Source organism: Periplaneta americana, chromosome 10 (assembly GCF_040183065.1).
Source record: "Periplaneta americana isolate PAMFEO1 chromosome 10, P.americana_PAMFEO1_priV1, whole genome shotgun sequence".
NCBI classification, from domain to species: Eukaryota; Metazoa; Arthropoda; class Insecta; order Blattodea; family Blattidae; genus Periplaneta; species Periplaneta americana.
The window spans coordinates 54,871,284-54,883,779 of record NC_091126.1 but is presented as its reverse complement, the minus strand read 5'-3'; the positions used below and the strand labels follow the sequence as shown (position 1 = coordinate 54,883,779).

Sequence of the window (12,496 nt, the reverse complement as noted above, 5' to 3'; positions counted from 1 at the left end):
TTATTTTATTTTACATTCTATAATGACATTTTATAATAGAAATATATTATAATACATTACGTGCATTTTATGTTAATAGACAATCTTTATTGTAAACAAACATGACGCAGTTCTTTTGTTATTTTGTAGCCTAAGTTCATGAAAAAAAAATAGAAATCGTGAATATAATTGAGAATCTTTTGGACAATGTAGATGACATTACTAACCATCTAGGCTACTCATAACAGATGAGGAGAATTATCACCTTAGCAGTCATGTCAACAGTCAAAATTGTTACTGGGCAGCTGAAAACTCAAGACATCAAGAAACAACACACAGTGAAGAGGTTATGGTATGGTGTGATGTTGCATCTTTTGGGGTAATTGCTTCCTACTTCTTTAAAGATGAAAAAACAAAGCAGTAACAGTAACATCATTTCACTATACCGAGATGGTAGCAACTTTTTTGAACCAGTTGTGACAATGTGATTTTGAATTCGAGGCTGTGTGTTTTGAGTTCACACTGAGAGAAATTCCATAATGTCAAAACAAGATATTTCCAGCTCGAATAATGTCATGAAACAGAAACATGTAATGACATGCAAAATAGATCTCAATGCCTGAAACTACTTTCTTTGGGGATGCCTGAAGAGAAGGCTGTATGAGAACAGATAGATGAACACAGCTCAATTGAGTAGAACATCAGGAACAAAGTGGTAAGAATGTTGTAACAAATAATGAGGAGTTTCTGGTCTGACTGCAAGAATGTGATAAAAATGGATGCCATCGCACTGAAATAAGTAAAATGCTTTGAGACTCGTGACTTTTGGAAATGAAGTAAAATCTTAAATTCATTTAGATTGTATTCAATTTCAATTTCTAAAGTGTCTTCCGGCTGAACCCTGTACATGACATTGCACAGGAACATAAAACTGATTCAGCTTCATAATACATGAAGAAGTACATGTTATGCTCTATTCCGAGACGTACATATATCCAAATAGAACAATTACTGTCATGGATACACAACTTACTAATTTTACAAAAATGATTTAGCACCATTCCTACTGATACTGATAAGAGTAACACATATTTCCAACGAAAGCTAAACATTCGACTGAAAATTCAATCAGTGTTATCCATTTGCAAATAAATAACTTAAGAATAATCAAGAAAAAATACAAGCAAATATGAGTAAAATAGTGTTGTAAAAGGATTTCATTTTTAATTTTACGATTAAGTACCATTTGTCTTATTCATTCTTTTGTTGGTTTATATCAAGTTCTTAAATAAATAGTTCATTCTAATCATTAATAAATCAACAAGTAGGAAACAAGTTTAATACTAAAAATATAATACGCATAATTATATTATATTTAATTAAGTTTAAACAAAAATAGTAGTGACTACTGTACATTCTAGCCAAGAAAATATTACAAAAATATATTTAGTTGTTTGTTAACAAAATAAACGGTCTCTTTATATTATCTCAGAAAATAGTCGTTGTTAATGAATTACTTGTTAATGAAAGATTATAAATTGATCTCATTACCAGAAACTAAGCAAAACTAATTTGTCCTTGTCAAATAAGAATTAATAAATTTGGAAAAAATTCAAGCGTTTTTGCAAATACATGCTAAGAGATACATGAATTCAAGTTTACATCAACACATCAATATAACAACCAAGAATTATATACTAGCCATTTATAAAATGCAGTTATGTTAAAAATACAGATTACTTTCCCATGTAGTCACATACTATATGAGACATCTGTAAGATCATAGGCCAAAAATAGTTTACTGGTGTATAAATTAATGTATTTAGAGAAAAACTTACAAAAGAGTACTTTCATTTCTGAGAAGAGAGAAAGTATATATCTCCACTCTAAATGCATTTTCTCAACAATAGTCTTATGTGTTATGTGCAGAGAAAACATTAAATTCGCACAAGGGCAACAGTTTGCTCAAGGAAAAGAGCTAAGACAAAATGCTGACTAGAATTTATTAATTTTATTATTCACTGACTAATAAAAACAACTCCTGCTATGCATGGACCCATCATTCATGATTAACTTTAAATAACTTGGCGTAGCTCAGTTGTCAGGCATGTGAGGGTTTCCCCAAACATAGACATATGCCAGGTAATCTATGGTGAATTCTCGGCCTCATCTCGTCAAATACTATCTCGCTATCATCAATTACAGTACCGTTAAAAACCTTGCACTTGTAATTACGAGAACAGTACTAGTATAATGCAAAACATTAAAGACTAAGGGTCAGTTGTAAAAATGAGTAATCTAAATTCAGGTAATGAAATTAACCTTCATTTAAGTTGAACACAGACTTTTAGTTGTATAAACACTAATTCAAAATAATTTCGTCTTGATCTTAGATAAAATGTACCACTGGCGATTTTTCTTGGTTCAAAATTAGTAGACTTAGGTTAGCAAAAGCTAAATAATTCTTAATAAAAATAAAGAAGAATAAATATTGTTCCTGCAAGTAAAATTCTGAGTGAAGTTTATTTGAATTGTATGCAAAGAAAGGTCTCTATCAATATTTCATGTAAAATTATGCGCATATCATGATGCATTGTTGTGTATGTTGGGTTGTAGGTTATGTGAATTCTACAGCAGTTCATGTTTGTTTTTTCACAACACAACTTCAGATTTTTCGAACCTCTTTGATTTACATGTCGTGTGGAATTATAGTTTAGTTTCCAATGGCAGTATCTTGACTTAACATTATTTTCTGCCACACTTCCTAGTATTACATATATATATATATATATATATATATATATATATATATATATAGATATACTTTTTTAATCTCTTGATGATTCTGTTTATTCACGTGAAAGTTAATGAATGGTCTGTATTCATTGTGGAGGTGTGATGTAGACATATTACACAGTAGTTGAAATTTACTAATACACTGATGCGTTGTAGGTTTATGCCAATCATTTGCTGTATGTACCCTAAATTTTGCAGTAGTTTCTTCTTCTTTGGTAAAGATCAATAAGCCAGTCCATCTCCAAATTACTCCATTTTTAACGTGTTTTAATCTTATTTATGTAGTGTGCGAATTCCTTACTGTAAATACATGTGCCACTGTTCTCTTTAGGGCTGATTCTACATCCATCTGTGTATCACATTAGAAAAAAAAAATGACTGGCTGCCAAATGCTATCCCCTTTGGAGACTTTGGTTGATTTCGTGAGAGCTTAGGTTTACAAATGAACGAATTTCTTATGCAAGACTCCGTTCTGTTTTTCCTTTAATTTGTTTGTTGCTTTTTCTGTCTCTTTAAAGATTGTTATAAATAATCTATAACAAAGATGTAATAAAGCAATAAATTAGGCACAAAATAAACATCTATTTCCTAGCCGTGTGAATCAGGCGCTAACCAAAGTTGGACTTAGACAAACTCATGCTACAGGGGATCAGTCATTTCTTGTGTCTAAGACTACATTCTCCACCATTCTCATTCTGGATGCTCATTTGCGGAATTATAAGCTGTAGCAATTCTTTTTTTGTTGCGTGGTAGTAACGGAATCTATTTCTTTATTATTTATAACTGATTTATGATTGGAAACAATTTCATTAACGTCTTTCTCCAGTTTTAAAACAGACTGCATACATTCTCTTCTTCTTCTTCTTCTTCTTCTACAATAATTATTATATTTTGGTTACAAATTGTCATCAAGGAAAACTGAATATCAAACAATGTATTACAAACTACTCACTATGAACATGATTTTTCCTTATATTTCGTGCTACTATCCTCTGCATTTCCGTGATTTCAGATCAGCAACAAACCAAATTCACATAACCTTAAATCAATGCTATACAACAGAAATAGAAACAATCTCAGTTCAATTTCTCATCTTCAATGAAAAATGAACTACAACTAGTAAAGTTTATTCAAAAGAACCCAATTCGCAGTAGTGACCCAATATAGTGTACAAAAACATGGTTACAGTGAAGAATCTCTGAATGTGAATCTAACATTCAGAAGTTAACATCGAAGTTATTCTCATCATGCTTCTCAATATTTAGAAGTAATGTCCTCATGAAACTTCAGGGATTCACAGGATATTAAAAATGTTTCATATCCCTTTCTTCGTCTTCCGTACATAGTGGACAATTAGGAGAGGTTACCAGTCCAAGTCTATGAAGATGTTTATTCAAGGTGTGGCCAGAAACTAGTCCAAACATAGCCACAGCAGACTTCGGAGTAGATCTAGGATTAAGTTGCAACTGTTTGATAAGTGTTTCCATTTTGAATATTCATCTTCATTTGATAATTTGTGCTGATAGATGAAGTTGATTTTCCTTTCAATGATTCTTTTAATGGACTCGTAAGAAAAACTTTGTTTTATTTCAATTTTAACTTTAGATCTTTGTTAATAGGTCAAACATTCTCATTACAATATTCTCCACAGTGGAGTAGAATCAATTGGAGTAGTATATTTTTATCTAAATTGTGGATTTAAATAATTAATAATATTTTCTTTCATTTTCCCCATCCTAGAATGTGTAGTTTTAGACAACTGAAATGGCTAGGTCACGTCCGCAGAATGCCAGATACAAGAGTGCCGAAAAAAGTATAACAAGGAAAACCAAGAGGAAGAAGTAGAAGAAGGCCATGTGCAAGATGGATGGTTGGGGTTGAATGTGACTTCAGAGGCCTATTGCATAAAAGATGCTAGTGACAAGTGACAATTTACCAATATATAGATGACAAAAGGACAATTTGTGTTGTATAACACAATTTTACTAAGCTATCATAACTAGCATTTTTTACAAGTGAAAGACAGCCATATTGACAAATTCTGTTTTAAAATATTGCGAAAAATTAGCGTTATAATTCTAAAATCAGTTTTAAGTGTTATTTAATTTTGAATTTATTTAATCACGAAAGAAGAAAAGACAAAAATTGTAGCCTATGATGGACACAAAATATTCAGGATTTGCGTTTGACAATTGTAAAGAAAGCGATTCATTATTTAGACACTTTTCTTGCAATTTGATAAATGAAGTAAAATCATAATTAATGGAAACAGTACTATGCATATGCTCAGTCAATATTGGTCTGGTACTACTGGTACCAATTTGAAATATACACAAGCGACAATTTTGCCGAACTTTAGGAAGAGAGTTGTATGTATTTACATATTATTCTTCAAATGAATATTATTATACTGATTTTTAAATTATTTTTTAAAATTCAGTGTCTGATTACTATTAAAACAGCCTTATCTTGGTTGTAGCACAGTCTAGTATATACAGTCACGAAGATCAATACGTAGTAAATATGCATCCTTAGATAGTTGCTAACCACTAGGACTGCTGCTATCACCTCATCACAGGCAATGCGAAATAGTACCTGCACAGTCTATTGTTCCTAGTACCCTCATAAACTCAAGCTTCGTGACTGTATATACTAGACTATGGTTACAGGTAAAATCCTCTATGTTGCTGGACGTAAAATAAGACTGCAGTAGCAAGCAACATTTCAAATTTAATTCTTGACATGTGAGATCTTTCTTTAAACTGGAACTCTTGAAAATCAATATTCTTGGTCTAAATGTTTTACTGCAACTATGTATGAATTCTTCTTCATTTTCACTGCTTGAAGGTAAGTCATATTACATTAAAAATGTTATTTCTACACTTTTAAGAAAGTTTACCAAGAACAAAGAATTGGTAGAAAATGTGCTTTCAATTCTAATTCTTTCACAAATGACAAATGTTTATGCAACAATTCGTTGGTAAAAGAAATGAAATTGTTAGTAATTACTAGTGCTTGTCACTTGTGACAAAGTTACCAATACAGATTTATGCAATGAAAGTAACTGGTTTTTTACTTATTTACAAATTTGTTGCTAGTAAAATAGTAATTTTAGCTTTATGCAATAGGCCCCAGAAAGCTCAGAGTTAAGACAGAATCAGGATATTATTGAGTGGGTTATAAGGGTCTGACAGATTTTCTTTCTCATTCAGTACATCTAAATTGTGTTATAGTTTTACGATTTCTTGAAAAATAAATAAATATGCGAAAATGAAGAATAGCATGTGAATATGAACTGACATAGAACTCTTCACATACTGGTAACAAAGTTTCAATGTTAAATACTTAAATTTATATTTAAATGCTCTGAAGTAAAACCAATGCCTACATTAGTCGAATAAAAAATTAGTCCTAACATCTGAAAAATTATTTTAATTTTCACCATCCTATTTTTTGTAAGAAAAACGAACTTTCTTTTTGTGAGGTCAGAATAATTGTAACATTGGTTGATTTGTTTTTAATTAGAACCGAAATTTTGAACATGTTTCTTAGTTCTTATTTGTGAGAATGTACACAAATTTCAAAATTAAATTTGAACAAAAATTCTGAGTCCGATATCTCTTTCTGTCCATGCAGGTTGAAATAGTTCTTAAAAAAAGAAAAACGTTCACCAGGAAAATCATAATATTGTGCACAAGACTGTGATATTAAAATCAATAGTATAAATATTAAATAAAATATGACATTTTCTAAATAAAAATCTAGGACTCAGCCATGGGCACTGTGTCTCATCTGAGGATTGGTGCCTTAATGACTTTGGCAGTGATTATTGCGCTGTGTAACATAAGCGTCTTACTCCCCTTCCCTCCATAACCACAGCTCTATCTCTTAGGTGTGGGCAGATTATATGTTCAGTATCAGTGGTGGAATCATACCTTATCAAAATAGTGTGTACAAGCTGAAAACAACTCTCATGTGGAATTGGAGGAGAAGTTATTTTGTTGTTTAGAAGGGAAGAACATACATTGTATGTTATGCTCGAAAGTCCTAGTACCAGGTTTGGCTGCGTAAATTACATGATATACATTTTACGTATATTACACATAATTTGTGTTGTGTCAAAAACCGAATTTTTTGCATGATTTCATACACAGCATAATAAATTATTTCATGAAAATAAATTGATAAAATACCATCAAAATAAAATTCGCAAGTATTTATTTTTAAATAGTTTCATTTATAATCACAGAAAAAAAAATAATTTGAGTGTGAAATGTAGCATAGGTACATACATGGTGTTAAGAAAAAACGTGTAATATTTTGGGACATGGTAGTATTCATAAAAACAAAAATGTGTAATAAACATGGGTCCTAAAATTAATATTTTAAAGAAACAAGGACTGTGAAATTGGTATTGTAACGACATATGGCCATTGTTGTAGCTCAGTCGGCTGAGGTGCTTGCCTGCTATGGGTTCGATTCCCACTTGGGCTCTTTCCGAGGCTTTCCCTAACTATACGACAAATGTCAGGTAATCTATGGCGAATCCTCGACTTCATATCTCCAAATATAATTTTGCTATAACCAATTTCGACACTAAATAACCTAGTGGTTTGTACAGCATCATTAAATAACCGCTAAGGCAAATGTGACATATCCAAAGAGAAACGAGCAAAGAATTGATCTTAAAAAATATGCTGTTGTTGCAATAGGCCTACCTACCAATTTCACAGTCCTCGTTTCTTCAAAGATATTAATTTTAAGACACATATTTATTACATATTTTTTCTTGTTTGTATGAATACTACTTCCTCTCAAAAAATTAGATTATTTTTCCTTAACACGCCGCATATGTGATATGAACAATAAAACTAGACTATCGGATCAAAATATGATCACGAATAATCTAGAAGTGTGTAGTAAAAGTCAAAGGTATGGCCTCCAGGAAAGTATCCACAGAGAGTTCTCAAAAGGACAACAGATTTTGTTTTCTTTTTTAATACTGACCTCATATTCATAAACATGACTTCTTCTTTAAGTGGATAAAGGAAAATAAAGCAAGTCAGTAAGACACTATCCATTACAACAATGTTATAAGAAGTTCAGCAAAAAATAAAGACGAAAGTTGTGGGTGGTAACTGTGAAAACACAATGACAAAATGCATATGTTGAAAATCGTTGGCAGCTTTGATGACTAGTAAACTCTGGGATCTGTATCAGCGTGGTGAGTAGCTAAGCAACATGTGGAAACACTGTGTGGTGTCGGAGTATCGTTGAAGATATTATAACACTTAAAATGACAAACCTGTATGAATTACCGCTAGTAATGCACAATGGTAGCCTGGGAACTTGTACTAACAATTATTTAACACTGTGTTTATTTAATTATTACAGCTAGTTTTGAGTTTATTACTTTTTTACATTTATGACAAATTACGCATTATTATGCATAATGTAGAAATTAACTTTTTATGCACAACTTAAAAACTCTGGCTAATACGGACTAATAAATGTACTATACATTACTTCTTCTAGCATAAAAAAAACATCTGGATTAAAAGATACGAGAAATTAAATGTTGTGTATATGTACTACTTTACCAAACATAACATTTGTGTAGAATACTATATATGATTTTTTAAAATTATTTTTAGTAAATTTAAGAAACGCCAGAATATTTAAGAGATTAAATGTAGAAAACATGGTGCAATATTATTGGCTAGTTATGCAACTTCTTGAAAACTCGCCTGTGATTTAAAACAGTTCAGTGATGGAGAAAAAAATATAGAAATTTATGATTAAAAATGCTAGATCGATTTGTCAAATTAAATAAAAGTTTTCGAGAGTTCTACAATATCCAGGCACTTTCCTAACAATTCGCCACTGACTGCAGTGATGATGATAAAGTGACACAAGTCACAGTTTATATTTCCCATCCTACTCTGCCCTTTTAGTAAAAAAAAAAAAGGTAGTGCATATTCTGATGCCTCATGTAACAGAAAATTGTGCCCATGGCTGATCTATTCATTCCATGTGTACACAAACAAATCTGTGTCCATGACTTGCTGATTTTCTGTACTCAATTTTTATTTGAAGTTCCGACACTGTCTTTATTAAAAACGTAATAAAATTTCATTTAACTGGGAACAATGTGGTTGAAGTTAAGTTCATGGAATTACATAAAGTGAAACTAATGTTATGTAGTATTACACTAAAATGCAATTTTGTAGTACTCGGAAAGACGTAAGTAAAAGGCTTGCTTGTAAGTAAATGAAATAAATATATGTATAACCTTGAGCAAACTGCTAAATATGAACTTGTTTAGAATGTACGACAGTGAAAATTAATTTTCCTAATACACTAGTCAACAGCCATTTTGTAACCTGAACGAAAACATGTGATCTAACATGATTCTTATATGCTAAATTCGAATGTATCACCAAAAAGACTCTATCGGGCTCTCTTTTTGAGTTATGAGCTACATATAAACGGAAACAAACATAAAAATAAGACATTTTCGTGCACATTACTTAGTCTCAAAAACTGCCCCTGATCGCTGAAGAAGCAATTTTGTATTTAAGTAAGGACTTGCATATTGTTCTATGAATAAGCGTCAAAGTCAAACCCCCCCCCGATGAATATAAGCTAAGTTTACCAGGGAGAGAGAGTAATGGGACTGAGCAATCCTTCAACCTGTAGCTCAATATCCTATCTTTTCAATTAAGCAGTTGTAAAGAAAATATGATTGAGTAAACAAGTGCGAGTTTTGTCTATGAAAGTATTTTATTGTGGTGCTATGTCTTTGAATTAATTTTTAACAATTTTAAACAAACATAAAACAAATGATAGTGGCAGAGGTTCACAGTAAGTAAACACGCGACTTAATGTCAAGTTTTTGAACTTCACACGTATGCAAACTGTCCGAATAATTTTTATTGTATATTTTGTGGAAATTTCAGTCGGAAATCAAAAAAGAAAAACATTACACCCAATACTACAAAAGCTTACAAACTCTACTTTGACTGTCAGCTAGGTGATCAGGGAAGACTTTGGGCCCCTTATGTTGTTGTTCTTACTTTGTCATTTTATCCAAGTGACAGAAAGGAAAGAAGAGATGTATGCCTTTTGCAGTTATGATGATTTGACGAAAACCTAAAGATTATGTGAACGAACGCTATTTTTACTTTAGCCACCAGTTACCACAGTCCCCATCTGTGGATGAATGGCACCAACTCAAGTTCATGCTCGCATCGTAGTCGTATACCCAATAGAAAGAGGCCACATTCATTTCAATCCTGTTATTAGTCACAAAATGTTGGAATGGATCACCATGCAAATGCTACATCGCCTTTTCTGTCCTGGTACCTCATGTGTCAGTCTGATTTTAAAGACATATTAACATCAAAACACTACCAAGGATGTTGGGACCCAACTATGATGGAGCACCAGTGGAACCACTGCTGGTTTCTTTATCAGGGACACACCTGATTCGACCTACAAACGAAAGTCGACAAAAACATAGCCACTGACATAACTCAGGCAGTAGCACATTGCCTGCTGATCTGGAATTGCACTTGCGTGCGAGTTCAAATCGTGTTTGGGCTGATTACCTCATTGGGCTTTTCCGAGGTTTTCTCAATTGTAAGATGAATGTCAGGTAATCTATGGCGAATCCTCAGCCTCATCTCGCTATCACAAACTCCATCAATGCTAAATAATCCAGTATTGATATAGCATTGTTAAATAACCAAATTAAAAAAAAAAAAAAAGTAAAAAAAAAATAATACTTCTGATTCAAAGTATGAGATCTTATAGTTTATTTGAAAATCTTTACATGCCTTGTAAGTTAAAATAATATTTGTTTGTTGTTTTTTATTAATATGTGCGATAAGAGCCAATTTTTAGGGGTAATAAGTGCATATCAGCATGGTTGTTCTTAAATACCGGTAGACCATGCATATCAGAGGGACTTACCGATAACTCAGAAATGTGACCTGATAGAGCAATTTGGATGCTTTTTCCTAATTCAGGAACTCAAATTACTTCTTAATCAAGTATTTTGATTGAGCTTATTGAAAGAAAGTTAAAATTTGTTGACTAGTGTTATTTAAGGGTTTTGAATATTTGTCACATATAATAATAATAGTAGTAGTAGTAGTAGTAGTAGTAGTAATAATAATAATAATAATAATAATAATAATAATAACAACAATAATAATTTGTCATGTCAAAGGGTTAAAATTTGTGCTGCTTGTTCAACAGGCAACACAAAGCTAAATGTTTGAAGTAAAAGAGGGCCTGCCCCACAAAATTAGTATAAAATTGACAATACCTCACACGAGAAGACAGTAAAATTACAATTTTTCCAGTGCATTATTTTATCCATCCAGCCCTAAATATCCATATAAAGCATACTGGCATTTTTTTTAAAATCAAAGAATGCTATGTCCACTACCAAATGCAGAACAACACAATGCCAAATATATATATATATATTTTTTCAACCCCTAACATAATGTTGACCAATTGCTCAACACTCCGGGCGGAGCAAAGCTCGGTAGAGCTTGCTGCACATCCAGAGGTCAGGATGTTAGAATACTTCTCACGGCCTCATCTAAGGCTGAGTCAGTGTTGCCAACACCGCTGTCCTCATGGTGGTTCACAACCTGCTGATCCACTGTTTTACAAGACGCACTGTTACGTTTATGTCTTGTTCTTGCCACTTCGCTAGCACTGCACGGTTTAGAGGAATTGCCTGCAGATTCTGTTCGTTCTGTAGGTAAGTATTGCCTTGTATCCTCGCAGTCTAAAACTTCATCCACACTCATATCAGATGATGGTGTAGTAGCATTTGGACGAATATCAAAGCCGTCTTCTGACCGTTGGAGATTGAGAATGCTATTTATGGCACACTGTACCTGTGCATTTATATCATCATCCTCATCGTCCGCACATTCATTCCGCTGGGGTGAATAACCATGTTTGTGACGTTTCTTCCTGTGTCCAACAGACGTCATTCCATCTACATTTGTATCACAGAATTCCTTCCTCTTCTCGCCTACACCATCTTCAACACATGGAGTCCTGTTCACTTCATCATCCAGCCCTCCCCCCTCATCTCTGGGACCACAAGCCCCTGGCCTCGCCTTTATCCCTGGAGACCCTGACGGTGGAAGTTTCTGTATGTCATTAGCACTGTCACTTTGCAGATGTACCTTTTCTCCAGAATCTGAATCTTTCAAGTCTAAGACGACATTATCACTCTCAACTTTCACACCAACCGCAGCAGCAGAAAGTCGCAAATGATCGTCTGTTGGCTGAAGAGGTGTCTCCTCCTCTTCCACCTTTATTGAAGGCGTAAAAGTGGGGTTTCCAGTACTTCCAGCAGCAGGGATATTATTATTAGGACCACAGTACACTGCTAGTTCTTTTTGTATTTCCTCCCATTCATCATAAGCTTGATGAACATCTTTATTGGCTGGACTGTCTAGGCGTTCCCGCTTCACAACAGTAAACTTCCTGTCCTCCTCCAACTCACGCTTAATAGACTCATTCTTCATAACATCCCGCACCATCACACGCACTTCTCTCAGTCCATCACCAGGTGAGCTTCCAGTTGTTCCACCTGAAGTTGGCAGGCCTGGTTCTGTCTTGATGGTGGCCAGGACACCTGATGGAGGTGGAGATGATGGTTGCTGTTCGGCTGGCACCACTGGCTCCT

General features: G+C 33.3%; 1 protein-coding gene across 15 annotated transcripts in view; it reads right to left on the bottom strand.

Moving 5' to 3' along the window:
* Positions 1–12,496, bottom strand: part of LOC138707703 (mucin-2-like) — a 153,079-nt gene that overhangs the window by 21,241 nt on the left and 119,342 nt on the right. For 10 of the 15 annotated variants that reach the window (XM_069837527.1, XM_069837532.1, XM_069837530.1 and 7 more), the window contains one exon: positions 1–12,496. This exon is cut by the window's left edge and continues 20,560 nt beyond it. The exons of the other annotated variants lie outside the window; for them this stretch is intronic. In XM_069837527.1, coding sequence (XP_069693628.1) covers positions 11,358–12,496 — 1,139 coding nt within the window. In that variant the 3' untranslated portion in view covers positions 1–11,357. 15 annotated transcript variants of the gene reach the window in all.